This window comes from Octopus bimaculoides, chromosome 12 (genome assembly GCF_046866305.1).
Source record: "Octopus bimaculoides isolate indiv1 chromosome 12, ASM4686630v1, whole genome shotgun sequence".
NCBI lineage: Eukaryota > Metazoa > Mollusca > Cephalopoda > Octopoda > Octopodidae > Octopus > Octopus bimaculoides.
In genome coordinates this window covers 9,086,875-9,104,641 of record NC_142939.1, presented here as the reverse complement: position 1 = coordinate 9,104,641, position 17,767 = coordinate 9,086,875, and the positions used below count along the sequence as shown (strand labels likewise).

At 35.3% G+C, this 17,767-nt stretch overlaps 1 protein-coding gene across 1 annotated transcript; it reads right to left on the bottom strand.

Moving 5' to 3' along the window:
• Positions 1–6,287: 6,287 nt before the first annotated feature.
• LOC106876764 (DNA repair protein complementing XP-A cells homolog) lies at positions 6,288–16,495 on the bottom strand. The gene is made up of 7 exons (XM_014925453.3): positions 16,449–16,495; positions 13,999–14,170; positions 12,645–12,760; positions 11,584–11,689; positions 10,952–11,120; positions 10,385–10,502; positions 6,288–9,641 (listed from the first exon to the last, which is right to left on the bottom strand). The coding sequence occupies exons 1-7, from the start codon at positions 16,471–16,473 to the stop codon at positions 9,490–9,492; spliced, it is 858 nt and encodes a 285-aa protein (XP_014780939.1). The 5' UTR covers positions 16,474–16,495; the 3' UTR covers positions 6,288–9,489.
• Positions 16,496–17,767: the final 1,272 nt, after the last annotated feature.

Genomic DNA, 17,767 nt, shown 5'->3' with positions numbered 1-17,767 from the left:
TCTTTTCAATTGTCTTGCTCGCTTACGTTCTGCTGTTTTCTGAATTTTCTTAAGAACAATTTTTTCTTAGTGATCAGACCGTAGGTGGTCTTCTTCTAGCAAAAGGGATGTCCACTTAGTGGTCATCCCTCTTATATGTATATATGTATATATATATATATATATATATATATATATATATATATATATATATACATACATACAGACACACTCAGAAATACATTTGTTGTAATACATCCACATATAAACGTGTACCCAATCGCACTCATTATACCCACACAAATGCACATATGCATGCATAGAGATACACACACACACACATATATATATATACATACATACATACATACATACATACATACATACATACATACATGCATACATACATAAATGTATGTATAGTGTGTATTTCTGTGCAATTCTCTTTAAACACTCGTATGTACATACACATATATGCAAACATAAATGCATACATAATACATATATATAGACACATATATATTATATTTATTTATATATCATATACGTGTATTTATATGTATTTGTATGTGTATTTTTATGTATATGTATGTATATGCATATTTGCATACATATATATGTGTATATAAATATCTTTATATATATACATATATACATATATACATATATATGTATATGTATATGTATATATATACATATACATATATTTATCTACATATATATATATACATATACATACATAAATATATACGTATGTGTGTATATGTTCATGAATGTATGTATTTATGTATATGTGTGTGTGTGTGTGTGTCTATTTGTGTAAATGTGTATATGTTTGTGTGTGTGTGTGTGTGTGTGTGTGTGTGTGTGTGTGTGTGTGTGTGTGTGCGTGCGTGCGTAGCATTGACAAGCGAGAAGAAAAGCAACAGGAACATCAGCAATATTCAGTCAATAATCCTATGATAGACGGCTAAGTTGCCTGTCGGAACCGATTCTTTCCAGCTCTCTGGCTTTCTCTTCATGCTCAACTGAATGCCTTTACGGTTATGGTTTTCTGCTGATAAACCAACCGATGAAATCATTTCTTTAGGTTTGTTGAATGATGTAGGCGGTGGTGGTGTTGGTGGTGGTGGTGGCGGTGATTGGGGTGGGTGGTAAGATAGATATACCGTATTTCTATTTAAATATTTATGTAGATCCACTAAAGATGAAGAACGAAGAAAAGTCTTTGAAAGAAAGTAAAAATAAAAGGGAAAAAAAAAAAGAAAGTAATGAATAAATGAACTTTTGCGGAAAGAAAGGTAAAAGAAATGGAATAGAATTTCCCCCAAAAGAATAAAAGGAGATCATAAAATTATAGGAAAAGAAATAGATTATATGGTGTGTGTGTGTGTGTGTGTACGTACACACACAAGCAAAACAGCAACAGTAATAATTATAATAACAACGACAGCCACACAACCCAGCATCAACGATGACGACGAAAATGATGACGATAATATTTTTTTTAAATAATAAGAATAATAAAAATGATAATAATAATAATAATAATAATAATAATAATAATAATAATAAATAATAATAATAATAATAATAATAATAATAATAATAATAATAATAATAATAATAATAATAATAATAACGATAATAATAATAACGATAATAATAATAATAATAATAATAATAATAATAATAATAATAATAATAAATAACCACAACTACAGCAATATCGATAAAGGTACTAAAATGAAAGTGTAGTTCTTTTTCGGCGTACAATCTGTTTTCTTCCTTTCTTTCTTTCTTTCTTCCGCCATTATTCTTCTCCGCGTATTTATTTTCTAGTTTACCTGAAGTTACAAAACAGCTGCCGTAGCTTAAATTTACTGCAAGCAAGATTAAAGTGTTTGGTCTGTCTGCATTTAGAAAATTGGAAATGGTTTGTTTTTTAACTTGAAATTCATTTATTTATTTTCGTTTATAGTTTTAAACCTTAAATAGTATAAGTAATAGTAATAATAAAAATAATAATAATAATAATAATAATAATAATAATAATAGTAAATCAAAGTAAGACAGGAAAAATAATTTTTTTTTTTTGTAAAATATGTGTTAGTGTGTGTATGTGTGTATGTATGTATGTATGTATGTATTTATAAGTATATATAATAAATTGTTATATACATATATATAAGTATATATATAAGCATATATATATATATATACACATACAGAAGAGACATGCATATGTGTATATATATATATATATAAATATTTATGAGTGTATGTGTATGTATATATGTATATATATATATATATATATATATATATATATATATATATATAATATTTATAATAAATTGATATTGATACATCTATATCAATATCCCTATGTAGACAGACAGGCAGACAGACAGACAGACAGACAGACAGACAGACAGACAGACAGATAGATAGATAGATAGATAGATAGATAGATAGATAGATAGATAAACACACATACAGTGAAAAACTTAATTATTGAACAGTGGAAAGCAGGTAAAAGTCACAGGAAAATATCAGAGACCCTTTGTATTCCATTTTCTACCATATCCTCATTTATTCAAAAATATAAAACATCGGGAACTGTTGAAAACAGAATAAGATCCAGTGCACCACGCAAGATTTCCCCTAGATCTTTAAGAAAAATGAAGTGAAGTATCGAAAAAAAAAATGCAATGATCACCAGAAGGGAGTTGCAAGAAGATTTGTTAGCTTCAGGGACTAGTGTTACATCACGAACAATCAGCAATGAACTTCATAGGAATAAACTGAAGTCATGCTCTCCTAGAAAAACTCCACTTTTGACTAAAAGGCATAGAGATGCCCGTTTAAAATTTGTTTATGGACATAAAGATAAATCTGATACATTCTGGGAAAATGTTCTTTGGACAGACGAGTCGAAAATTGAATTGTTTGGACGAAATTTGCGTCGCCATGTTTGGAGGAAAAATGGTACCACCTATTCGCCGAAAAACACAATTCCTACAGTAAAGTTTGGAGGTGGCAACATCATTGTGTAGGGGTGTTTTTTGAATTCAAAACGGCTGATGACTAGCATCACTCTTGAAACTCAAGAGTACCAACGAATTTCAATCAAACTGTTTTGATCCATACATGTAACTCCCAATAAATTGGTTGAGTGCCCTTCTTTCATTTGTCCATTCACTCGTGTGTGTACATATATATATATATATATATATATATATATATATATATATATATATATATATATATGTCTGTGTATATATATATATATATATATATATATATATATATATATGTATATATATATGTATGTATGTATACACACACATACACATACATATGTATATGTATATGTGTCAGTGTGTCTATAAGTACGGGCGTATATAAGAATGTGGGGGTGGGTGCATGCATGCGTGTGTTTGTGTGCGTTGTCTATTTGTCAGAGCATATATGTCAAATGTATGTTTCTGCCTGTATTTGTGTCTGTGTACTCCATATAAACATATAAGAAGCAAAAGAATTTGTGATTTCTTTCTACAAAAATTCTGACTTGTTAAATTCATTGCCAAAATAGCTGCTCCTCTTCTGAGGGTACATGACAAGTAAATAGCTTATATCGTAATTTAGAATTTGTCAAACTGAGCAGCAGTTGATTTTGCATGTTTAAAACATACATAGACATAATAAACATCTATGTAGGAAGCTTTTAATACATGAAAATTACTGTCAAACAGTAAAAACTTATATGGAAGTCATTTTCAGGTTGTTTCGTTGCTGTTTTCCTAATTAGATGAATGGCAGAGCAAAGAAAGGAAAATTGTTCATGTTAAATGCATTGAACAGTTTTAATGTATGTGCGTGTGTGTGTGTATGTGTGAGTATATATATGTTATGTGTATGTGTATACAAATATATATATGTATGTGTATATATATATATATATATATATATATATATATATATATACATGCATATATATTCCCACACACACACATATATATATATACATACATGTACATACACATATATTCAGATGTGAGTGTGTGTGTGTGTGTGTGTATATATATATATGCTACTATGAATATGCGACGAGAATGTTACAAGGAAGAATTCCAAGATGGAATCGTGAAGCTGAGCCAACTGGCAGGTGACGCAAGGGTAGGCCAAGAATGAGATGGCACAATAAAATCCATAGTCTCAGTTGGTCATGATTATAAATCTATCTGCATTTGTAATCTTCTGATTGGACCGTATGGAGAAGGTACCTAAAGACCATGTCCACACGACACCTTCCAGTAGGTGGAGAAAATGGATGGATAGAATTCACAACTAATCTAATAGCAGAGGCATGGCTGTGCGCTTAAGAAGTCACTTTGCAAACACATGGTTTTAAGTTCAATCTGCTGAAGAGCAACTTGAGCATGTATCTTCTACTAAAGTTCCAAGTTGACTATTACCTTGTGAGGGAATTTAGTTGCAGAAATTCCTGAGTTTTTATTGTTGGTTGTAAATAAATGCATGGATTTAAATATATGATTATAGCTTCTGGAAGTTCTGGAAATTCTTATTTTTATAAATATTCCTATTTCCGATTTTGATGTATAAATTTATGCATCTTCATAACATTGTTTCTTCATGTTAAGATTATGATTACATCTTAAATTTTGCTCCATAGTTTAGGTTTGTAAGAGTGTAACACCTGACCTTATTTAATTGTATTAAACATATTGATTATGAGCTTGTTTCATTATGTTAGAATTTCAATTATGTCTTAAATTTTGTTCCATAATTGAAGATTTTAAGATCATAACGCTTAGACTTGTTTTATTACGTTAAGATTTGTATTATGTCTTAAATTTCGCTGCATCATGAAAGCTTTTAAGAGTGTAACACTTCAACTTGTTTCTTTACATTAAAATTTCGATTATATTTTAAATTTCTTTCAATAGTTAAGGTGTTTCAAAACATATCACTTGAACTTGTTGTAAGTTAAAATTTTGATTATGTCTTAAATTTTGTTCCATAGTTAAGATTTTAATAATTTAACTAACATTTCCATTTTGTTTCATTACGTTAAAATTTCACTTATATCTTTATTTTCATTCCAGAGATATACTTGTTAAACATGTTACAGGAAAACACATTATAAACATGTAGGATAACATTATACATGCCAGCAGGGATGTTGTGGCCTTCATACGTTTTGCAATAGCATTAGTCATTTTATGTTTCTATTGCTTAATCCATTCTACTGCTCTAATAATGATTTCTTCCTTTAAAACAAGGTCACAAACTTGTAGTGAAAAGATATAATCGATTGAATCAATACTAGTTATATGCCAGATATTGATTTTATTGATAAACTATAAGTTATTTAGTCCTACTTTCTATTACATTCAGCTAATTCTCTGTTTACAATGCCTTAACAACTACAATAACAATAACCTCAATAATAATAATTCCAGTGAGCCAGTGAAAGTGCCTCTATGTTGTCATGAATTCTGCTAGAAATAAAAGCTAAATCTATTCTTTGACAATCACTTCTGGCTCATTCTAGAGGTTTGGTAAGGAACTGAATGAATCCTGCTGCCACACTCAAGGTAGGTACATTGCAGTTTTTTACTCCCCGTTTCTCTGAAGTTTTTGATAGGTGCAAAATCACTGTCAAAAATGGGGTTTAAATATTAATGGCTGCTGCAAAGGCTTTTGGGCGTGATATTGAAAACCTGGTAATAAATCACATTTCTTTTCAATGCCTTAGAAAACAATTTAGAGAAACAAGACACACAGAAACACAGCACAAATTCAACCTAAACGACTGTCAAGAATTAGTGTTGCATTGAGAGGGAAAGCTGCTCCCAGTACTCACAGGCATTGAAAAGGTTGATAGAATGGTAATAATAGTAAGTTTTCAAGGCAAGGAGCTATTGTTGGGTGTCCCTAAAATTCTAACATCATAAGAATAGCAAGCCATGGCTGTTTACCAAACAGTGGAAAAGTGGAGTATAACCAACAAAATTCAGGCACTTTGCTGTGATACGACAGCAAGCAACACAGCTCAAGTAAATGGTGCCTGTAGAAATCTAGAAAAATTGTTCAATCGACCTGTTGTACTTCCCTTGCCATTAACGAGGTTTTGGGTTGCCCAAGGCTATAGTATAAGACACTTGCCCTAGATGCCACACAGAAGGAATGAACCTAGAACCATGTGATTGGAAAGCAAACTTCTTACCACACAGCCATGCTATATAACTAATGAATATCTAGAAAATTTAACCACAAAGTTTTAGGAAATTTTATATAAATACTTTATTGCATATAATGTATTGTTAGAAAATATGACAACAATATGTTACAAATTAATCCAAGTATGTCTAGAAAAGTGATTTAACTGATCCTGTGTTTTCCAGTATACAAGATGACATTGTATAAACATTCAAACATTGTCACTAGCTTCCCAAATCCCGTTGCATTTCATGTGGAATTTTGGATCCTCCAAAGTCATTCTGGTAAGTCAACCTACCTATTTTTTGCTATGAATTTCCATCTGTATGCTGGAAGAAATAGTATTACTGAGACGTTGCTTAAGAAAGATATGAAAAGTGTAAACAACAGTGAGAAAAACCAAAAACCTGAATTTTTTCAAATAAAAAAAATATCCTGTGTAGTCAGCCATCTGACGTAAATTTATACACAACAAAACTTCACAGTGGATAAAAAAAAAAAAACATACCATATTTTCTAGCACACAAGTCAAATTTTTCAGACTAAAATTTACAATTAAAAAAAGGTAGGTTGACTGATGTACCAAGATGGTTTTGGAGAAGCAAACATTCCATGTAAAAGAATTTGGAAAGATTGGTAACGATGTCTGAATATTTACATTATGTACGACATCAACTTGCATGCTGGAGAAAAAAATGGTAAACACATTCTTCCTAAGCTATTATGCTGTACATCAATAGTAAAGAAAAAACGTGTTTCATTCTTGACATTCTTAGTTCACCCCACAATGATGTTTTATGATATTTAAATGTATTTCAGGTTTTCTAATTTATGAGTGTTGTTTTTTTTTAAATAGATCCTGGCGTGACTAATCTGGCCCTTCCCACACATTATGGTCCCCCAAAAAGACCAGGTAAAACTCACATTTAAAACAGTAAAGCAAACATTCCAGATAGTGTCCAGAGAAAGGACACTCAACTAGCATAAAGTCACTCGCTTAAAACGGTATATGTTTGGTGTGATGTTCTAACGTTTTAGGATTCTTTAGAAGTAGCGAGTTATCTCCCTTGCACATCTTCGTTAACGATACAGGACAAAGACTGTCGACACTTTAAATGGCGACTTACCGCAATGCGAAGGGCTGAGTTTCTTGGCCTGATGTTCCTTGTGGTACATAATAATTTCTGACACTTGATACGTTGCATCCATTCTGGTGTCCCTTTAATCTACAAGCTATATTACCTGAATAGTAGTCTAATGGATAGGATCAACTCCTGACTTACACAAATTAGATATTATTAAGTACACCTAATTCACCCCTCTCTTCTCCTCCCATTACCTAAACTGTATCTAACTCCAAGGTCACTGCACTAATTACTTCATTCTGTCCTTTTTCCTTATAACACCAACCCTCCGGAATTCTCTCCCTCTCTCTCTCTCTTCTTGAAATCATTGACTTACAACAGATTAAGCAAAATTATTTGTGGAAATAGCCTTGATAAACTTGATCTGATTCAGAAAATAATTGAAATAACACATCCATCAACTACAACGCTGAGATAATGAGAGAGAGAGAGAGCCTCTATGTAGTAACTCATCCTGCTAGAAACAGCAGTCAAATTTCCTGATTCAAACCCCATCCTACTATCTTAAAAAAAAAGGAAGAGTCATTGGATCTAAAAAAAGACAGATTGCCAAAGATGGAACCAGATGCTGGAGCAAGGCTGAGCAACAACAACAGCAATACCTTCTCCTATAAGTTTAATATTTTATTTGATTACAGAGGATTTTGGATATTTTGAAGGTTCCCAAAGTAGCACTGTTAAAAAGGTTTGTCTTCTAGCAACACTGAATCTCTGAGTGACCCCAGCTGGCAATAAGTAAGATGGAAAAACGAAAGAGAAAAATCTAGCTAACATGTAGATACAAATGACAAAAGAAAGAGATCAGGTTTTAGAGTTGCAAAATGTATTTGCAGCTAAGATATGACTAACTTTCTGAATGGTGAGGGTTTTTTTCTTCCACCACCCCCTAAAACAAGGTCTCAAGATAAAATAGGGTTTGTTATTGGTAGGCAGTGGAAGCTTCACAACTATGAATTTGACAAGTGTTTCGTTATCTTGCAGAGTTGAAATGAATACGATTAAAATGAGAGAAGAAACTTTGGAAAAACAGCTAATTTGACCACGAGATGTTATGAAAAATAATGTTGTATTGAAATCCCTTTCTACTTTTCTACTAGAGGCACAAGGCCTGAAATTTTAGGGGAGGGAGCTAGTTGATTACATCCAGCCCCAGTGCTCAGTTGATATTTATTTTATTGGCCCCCAAAAGGATGAAAGGCAAAGCTGATCTCAGCAGCATTTGAACTCAGAATATAAAGCCAAAGAAATGCTGTGAAGCGTTTTGTCTCGCATATTAACAATTCAACAAGCTTACCACCTAATATTGTCGTATCGAAATATTAACAGTAACATTTTGAAGTTGCACAAATGGTAAAGTATTCTAAAAAAATAACTTTATTTAAGAATCACGTCTCCAAGATATAAAAATCCCACCCAGCCTTACAAAGTGCAAAAACAAAGAAAGAAGAAAAACAATTTTTCATAACCAAATAAATGAGAATTGATGGAAGATATATTTCTAATGTCATCTCATCATTGGTCTAATTACACCGTTAATCCAGTTACACCAGATTTAATTAAACTTTTCATATCAAGGGGTTACACCAGTACATGCTTTATACCATTATCTTTATCATGTCACTAGACTGCTTAACCCATTACCTACCAGTGATCTCGTATGAGATCACTTAAAAATTACAAATTTCGTAATTATCTGTCAATATTTACACATATCTAACCTTTTTGCTATATCTATTAGGTATATTTCTGATATTCAAATGAGGTTTGCTAATTTTTCACCCAATATCTCGCTTATTTCTATTTAAAATGTTATTTTGAAATGTTACTTTGAAATGTTATTTTGATCATTCCAGCGTGTTTCTAAAGCTGTTTTATGCTAGAAATCAAAGTTTCATAAAAAAAATTCCAGTTAATAGAATTATGGGAGGTAATGGGTTAAGTAGTGAATACTATAACATTATTTGTATCAGTGTATCACTGACACAGTTCTTTCATTCACTTGCTTTTCATCTCAACTTTGACCCCTTGACTTTGTTACAGGTCTAGATCCATTAATGCTTCAGTGACAGTAATGGACCCAGCTATATCTCTGGACCCTGATACACAAGTGCCCTCGTTACATCTTCTCATATGTCATCACATTTCCACAAGTTGTGCAAGTCTTTGAATACATGTCTTCTTCTTCATCGTAACTCTCTTCGCCATAACTATGTTGATGTGTTGAAGTCTGTTTCTGCCACAAATTGCTCCGCACTGACATTCTCAGTTCTGTAAACAATAAATTTTAAAACACCATGTCAATAACTTACAATAAGCAGGATGCTTGTCAAGTCATTGACAGCATTACTCAATGGGCGTGACTAGGGGTTAAGAAATTCACTTCGCAGCTACATGGTTTTAAGTTCAGTCCCACTGTGTAGCGCCTATAGCTCCAGACCAGCCAAAGCTTTGAAAATGGAATAGGTAAATGGAAATAATAAGAAACTCAATATCTAATCGTCCTGGCTATCCTTATTATATCAGATTTCTTATAAGAAATCATCATTACCATCGCCATCATTTTGATAGCCACCTCTCCATCCTTGCATGGGTCAGACAGGGTTTTTACAGAGGTGGATTTTCTCTGGCTGGATGCCCTTCCTGTCGCCAACACTTACCTGTTTCCAAGTAAGGTAAAATTTACCCACAGCCAGACATGTTTTTGCAGAATACTAGGAATGAATGACACACTGCTTCTTTGACAGAGACACTCATTTACAATTATCACATGATGTCAAGACAAGGAGACGCAACCACACACACACACACACATTTACATATATTCATATACGATGGGCTTCCTCCAGTTTCCATCGACGAAATCCACTGACAAGGCTTTGGTCAGCCCAGGGCTATAGCAGGAGATACTTGCCCGCGCATGGTGGGGAAGCAAACTTCTAAGCTCACATCTACACCTACATCTAAAGACAAATCAAAACCAAGATGGCAAACGAAGTACAATGAAGTACAACCTTTCATTTTCTTGTTAAACTTTTTCTTCTTCATGTTTACTCTTTTCTCTGTTTTAGCTTCTTTGGCTGCTTCAATCTTTTCTTCTGATTCCCAGACATCAATGGCTCGACGCTTCACCTGTAAGAAACAAAAACCATTGTGAAATCATATACTTTTCTCTCTTTTACTCTTTTACTTGTTTCAGTAATTTGACTGCGGCCATGCTGGAGCACCACCTTTAGTCGAGAAAATCGACCCCAGGACTTATTCTTTGGATGCCTAGTACTTATTCTATCGGTCTCTTTTGCCACATAGCCACTAGGCTTGGTATGATTGACAAACGACTGCTATTTCTAGTAAATCAATTAACAGCATAGAAGAACCTCCCGTTTGCTGTTGTAATGAGAGAAAGTAAGAAATGGCAGGTGAGGGAATTATGGAGGTTGCAGAGGAATTGCAATTACAGAGGCTAAAAGCCATGGATTGAGAATTGATGGAAACGACAGAAATGTCTGAGGGGAATGAGATGAGGAGTGGGGTGGTCCTTTTATAGGGGAAGGGGAGGGATAACATCATGTGCTTCTTACCTGAGACTCTAAATATAATTTCATGTCACCCCATCTCGGGTTGTGTGGGTTCTTTCTTACAATGAATTTCAGCTTCGGTTCTCGTTTGTCCAGATCAACATCGTTAAGTAAATATTTCGTCTTTGCATCCGTTTTAGTAATTAGGTTGTATTTTTCGTTGTTTTCTTCCCTGAATAATTATAAACATAATTGTCGCGAAAACATGTATTTATATGGACCGAAGGTTCTCAATGTGGACAGTACTGCCCCCAAAGGAACACTGGGCATGTTGAAAGGGACATTAAGCTTTAATAGCAGTGGCGGGGGGTAGTGAGGTAACATAATTAGCAAACTAAATTTTACCTGTACGATATATCATATGATATATGATAAAACTTGTAATGGTTATTAAAAGAAAATGAGATTTTATCAAACACAGTGAAATCATTAACTTACAATGTATAAAGTAAATTTACAACTTTCGCTTTATTACTTTTTTTATCAATTCATTGTTAAAGCTGATAAATCCATTTTTAGAGTAAAATTTATAAATTATCATCCATGTTAAGTTAGTTTACGTTGAATTATAAATGCTCTCTTGTCATTCTCACCAAATCAATGACTAGCCTCTTAGCAAATAAAATAAATCTCACCGGCAAGAATCACAGACAAAACATTCAAAGTTCTTCAGCAAATAAGACTCTGTAAACTTTTGGTCACAATTTTCACAGTTACAGGAATCAATTAGCAAAGAAGGAGCTGCAAGGAATAGAAATGGTTTATTTCAATCAATAGGTTATCCTACATCATGTGATATCCTAGTATCCTACAACAACTGGTCTGATATCCAATACCTGTGGTTTGATATTTTAAACCATGAGGGTAGGTATCCTACACCAAGTGGTGTGATAGCCTACACCATGTAGTCAGATATCTTACACCATGTGGTCTGGTATCTTACACCATGTAGTCAAATATCGTACGTCGTGTAGTCTAATATCCTACACCATGTTGTCTGGTCTGGTATCTCTACCATGTAGCTTAGTTATCCTGCAGCAAATCAATCGGTCAGCTATGCAATACGATGTGATATGTTATACTATATTAATATCACTCTCTGATATGCAGTGCTCAGTTGCATGTGATGTAATGTATAACAGAATGTATAACAGAATGAAATCCATCAAGTTTACCAAATCAGTTACAATAATCCAAAACATTGTTATTGTGAAACTTCATTGACAGAAACTGTACGGAAGTAGTTGAGAAAAGTAAAGGTGATCCTTAATAAAAGCAAAACAACGAGAAATGACTGAGAAGTGGTCGTCTGGGTTTATAGCTGAGAGAAGAGTGGTCTCCCTTTATTGGAAAGATTTGAGCCCCTTGTCTCGGTTTAGTGTGGGGATTGGAATGACACATGTGGGAAGGAGATAAAAGAGGACAGGGATGCACATGTAGACTGACACGTGCAAGAAGGAGACAGGAAGTGGACAGGGTGACACATGTGGGAAAGGAGATAGGAAGAGAAGAGGGTAACATAAGAGACAGAAAGATGACAGGTTGACACATGTATGAAGGGGACAGGAAGAGAACAGAGTGACACACGTGGGGAGAAGGGTTGGAAGAGGACAGTGTGACACATGTATGAGTAGAGAATTGGAAAACAAATAGATAAACACACAGTAAAACCATTCCACTACGGTTTGGTCTTTACCTTCTTCATAAATTACTTTTTGGTTCTTCAGATCTTTTTCTTGGTCTTCATCTAAGAAAAATCCTGCTCCTGTATCGATTTCACTGCGGCAAACCTTCATTATACTCTGGCCATTGCTGTAATATGGTAAAAATGGTACAAATCTATAAGAGAGTTGACGAAACTACGGCTCATATCATGAATGAATGCCCTACACTTGGCCAAAACCAACTGTAAGTTGTGGTGACATGATGAGGTAGCGAAAGTACTTTATTGAAAACTGTGTGGAAAGGGGATGGGGTCTAGAGAGAGGCAAGATGTGGCATGAGCACAAACTGCAGAGGGGTGGAGTTGGAGACCTGCAAAATCCTGTGAGACTACCAAATCCAAACAGATCAGGTGCTATATCAGGCCAAGGGGTAATGCAGCAAGGTGCATCACATGCTATATAGTTGATGTTGCATGCCCCTTTGACCAACAAATAGTCAAGAAGGAAGGCAAAAATATAGACATGTACAATCCTTTTAAGTACAAAATAGCCCAGAAAATGAAGAAGGTGAAGACAGTCCCAATTATTGGTGGGTCCTTGGGGACAGTATCAAGAGGCACCAAGAGGAATATAAAGAAAATCAGAATAGAGTGCCCAGTAGGGTTGTTACAAAAAGTTTGCCTCCTTGGCACAGTCAGAATAATAAGGAAAGTATCAGATAATATGGTTACCATTGGCTGCAGGTGGTAAACCCACTACACATGAAAGACTCCAGGAGTTACAACAAAACCTGAGTTAATAATAATAATAATAATAATAATAATAATAATAATAATAATAATAATAATTGTTTTGCCTTGGTATAAAAGATGAGCTACAGCAAATATTCTGCTCAATACCGCAGATTTGCTTGTCAGTTGTTTGACCTTAACCAGTTGAGCATGTCCCTTGGTGGCTGACGATATGTGCATCTCTGATCACGAACAGAAGTAGTGGGGGAGCATCATAGCCATGTGTTGAGAGGAATTCTTTAGGGTTTGAATAATTCACCTCTGGAAATATGGATGTTTCATTCAACGTCCTTAAACAACCCTTATTCAAGGACCATTCTAACTGGGCCCCACCTGCGAGGTCATGCGCTGTTTATCTTGATATGAGATCACCATGTTGCACACATATGGTTGTGATGCATGTGCCTGGTGTACCCTTATCAGACGGGTAGTCATGATGGGTATATTGGGCTTCGTATATTTTACCCCAGTGTCACTTTGATGGCATGCACTGCTCTCTCACTCAATAATGATAATAATAATAATAATAATAATAATAATAATAATAATAATAATGATAATAATAATAATGATAATAATGATAATTATTACTAACGGTTTTGAGTAGGGTTTACTGTTCAGTCGTGCTTGTCTAAGCATCAGTGCTCTCTGTCGGTTGCGTTCAATCCTAGCTCTCATAGCAGCAGATAATGGCTTTTCAGAATGCTCCACAAGAACTTCATCTGGAATGTTGTCATCTGGGAAATCTTCTTCGGCTTCTTCAGAGGCTAAAATGACATGAAATAAAAATAGAAAATAAAATTTGATTTTTTTTTTTTCCCTAAAGAAAATGGATATTCTTCCCAACCACACGGTTCCGGGTTCAGTCCCACTGCATGGCACCTTGAGCAAGTGAATTTTCCGAGTCTTCTCTCAACCGCCCCCCCCCCACCGTGCACTCGCACACATTTTTTTTTTCATATTCGTTTACTACATGTTGTTTTACACCTATTACACTATTTTTTTTCCCATGTTTGTGATTGGGTGTCGAAGTGGGGTTACTGGATCGTGTGAATTATCCGAGTCCGCACCCCACTCACCCACCCCATCACAAAACTTGAAAAAAAAAATAGTGTACTAGGTGTAAAATAATGTGTAGTAAACGAATATAAAGAAAAATAAATCGCCGACGAACGGGGAAGTGGTGAGAGGACTCGGAACATTCCTGATGTGAATTTTCCGAGTTCTCTCCCCCGCTTCCCGTTCGCCAGCGCGCATTTTTTTTTCTTTTTCATATTGGTTTACTACATGTTGTTTTACACCTATTACACTACTTTTTTTTTTTTTTTTTGCTCGGGTCACACACTGGAGTTTAACCACTTTTCTAAAGCCTGTCGGATGAATTGTACCTGGGTACTACTAAAGCAGCGCGGACCCGAACGCGCAGTCGCGCGTCCGCGCTAGCTAGTCTTGAGTGGTCGATCCTAACCCTATCTCCCTAACCCTAACCCTAACCCTATCCCTAACCCGCGTGTGCAAATGAATACGTGTTTAGGGTTAGGGTTAGGATTAGGAATAGGGTTAGGGTTAGGATCGACCACTCACGACTAGCTAGCGCGGACGCGCGACTGCGCGTTTGGGTCCGCGCTGCTTTAGTAGTACCTTGTACCTGTAATTCAAAAAGCCTTGTCGCACATTATCTCACGTTTATTCTGCCCGAGAATTACGTTAATGGAACACATGTCTGTGAGATACTCACCTTAATTCAGGTGCAAGTAATTCTGTTCATTGAATGACTGATGGAAACCCACCCCCACCCCCACCGGTGATTGTTTACATATTTAACATGTATATATATGATATATCAGCGAACGTAAATGGTTGGGAGGGATGCACGCGTTTTACTTCCGCCACAGGCAATACAAAACCACATAAAAATACAAATCCAACACCGAGAAAGGAAAAACGGTAATTTTTCAGATTAACACCCGCACTAGGGTGTTAGGGTTAGTGTTTAGGGCTACGGTTACGGTTAGGGACGGAATTCCCTAACCCAAACACTAAAACCCTAACCCTAACTCTAAAACCCTAAACGTAACCGTAACCCTAGCCCTGACCCTAAAACCCTAACCCTAACACCCTAATGAAGATCATGCGGGTGTTCATCTGAAAAATTACTGGAAAAACATCAATTCAACGCTCAGTGCATCAATCGGTGGCTTACCACAAGGTTCAATGGAACCTACTGAAGCAAGCCAACACGCTCGCGGCATTATCACAGGCAATGGCGAGACTAAGGCATTAGAATAGCCAAGCACCCTCACGGGCATCATTTGGCACCTCGCTTAGACGAGCCGCCAACGATGACAAGAACTTCGCTGTCAGAGGCCCAATTCCGCCAAACGTCTCAAAAGACACATGTTGGAAGAAATGGTTCACTGACAAATCCCGACATTTAAGGATTTTGTTCCGTTTGGCCACGGAAGTACTGACCCCTCACATCTCCCATGATGTTTATATTATTTTTCAAGCAATTCTAAGTTGTTTCCCTTCGCTTAAAGAACACCAGAAATTTTATAACAACAAAATTAGAATTTTATTACATAAATGTCAAATCATATAAATAAATAAATACAGACAAGGATCACAACACTATTTTTAGCTTCTGTAAAAAGCCGTGGTGGATTCAAACAGTAATTAATATAATATTATACACAATGTTAAAATGATTACATATATATATAGTGTGTGTGTGTATGTTATTCGGAGTTGTTGAGGTAGGCAAGTTCCTGGTAAGCCAACGGCAAAACAGAATATACATTTTGCCGGACAAACGATTATGGATAAATATTTATTTTATTCACTATCAGACTTAGAGTACGGCAATCCTTCGATTGTATTCATTCATACAGCCTTCCATCGTGACTTAGATTAAGGGACTGAAAAAGAAAGTGAAAGACGTTCTCTCCTCACACCAGCACTCTCTAGATCAATACCGAAGGAATGCCACTAAACTGAACGAAGTAGACGAGAGACTATAAAACATTGTTAATGTTGTTTACATACCGATCGGGGAGACAGAAGATGCCATCTCGACAATATTTCAACGACTCGCTCAAACACCACTCTCCTAATAAAGGTGGATGTCACAATCGCTAATAATGTTATTCGTTTTTAGGGCGGTGAGCTGGCAGAATTGTGAGCGCGCCGGGCGAAATGCTTGGCATATTTTGTCTGGCGGTTCTGGGTTCAAATTCCGCTGAGGTCGACTTTGCCTTTCATCCTTTCGGGTCAATTAATTAAGTACCAGTTACGCACTGAGGTCGATGTGATCAACTTAATCCCTTTGTCTGTCCTTGTTTGTCCCCTCTATGATTAGCCCCCTGTGGGCTATAATGAAATAAATATTATCCCTTTTTTCTAGTATAATCTCATTCATGAATGGAGCAAGCTGGCAGAATCGTTAGCACACTGGACAAAAATGCTTAGCGGCTGGCATTTCGGCGCTTCCTTAGAAGCGCACCTCTCGAAGAAAATGACGCTTAATTTCTAGAAAAAAAAAATTATGTAAATGGGAAATATATCCAAAATAAATTAAGTATGCAAAAAATTAGGAAGATTCATCTATTTTAAAATATTTTATACTAAAAACATAAAACACGGAAAACGGGGATTCGCGAATATGAACAAACATATCGGACGATACAAGAGACGGTATCTTATATCAGATATTATTAATGATACGAGGGGCCCCTTTCATCCCCTTTCGGGGTCGATAAAATATATACGGTAAATTTTCAGATTAACACCCGTACGATTTTCACCAAAAGTAAAAAAAAAAACAAAAAAAAAACGGATTTTTTGCGTGTAATCAAGTACCCTCTGACCTCCTAATATGCCGCAAATCCACGCCAAAAAGTCCGATCTTTTTTTTTTCCTTAGTGAAGACCGTGTGGGTGAAAAGATCGATGGGGGGGGTGGGGGTGAAATTTCCGAGGCTTCCACCTCACTCCACCCCCGTTTTTCGGACCACTATTAGGAGGTCACAGGAATTCATTCAACGAGAAATAAAAATTTCCAATGATTCCGGGTCCTCCCCCCCCCCCACTTCCTTTTTACGAACCAAAATAAGGGATTTGCAGCATATTAGGAGGTCAGAGTATTTGATTCCACGCAAAAAATCTAATTTTTTTTTTTTTTTTTTGTCTTAGTGAAAATCGTACAGGTGTTAATAAAGAAATTTACCTTTGTTATTTTTTTAAAAAACCAATCAAGTGTTGGAATCGATTATTCCCATTTTCCCGCCAAAATGTGTGAGATTCTATCCTTGATGCTAAAAAGAATCAGTGTTATCGAACGTCAATATATCGGGAAGAGAACCATTC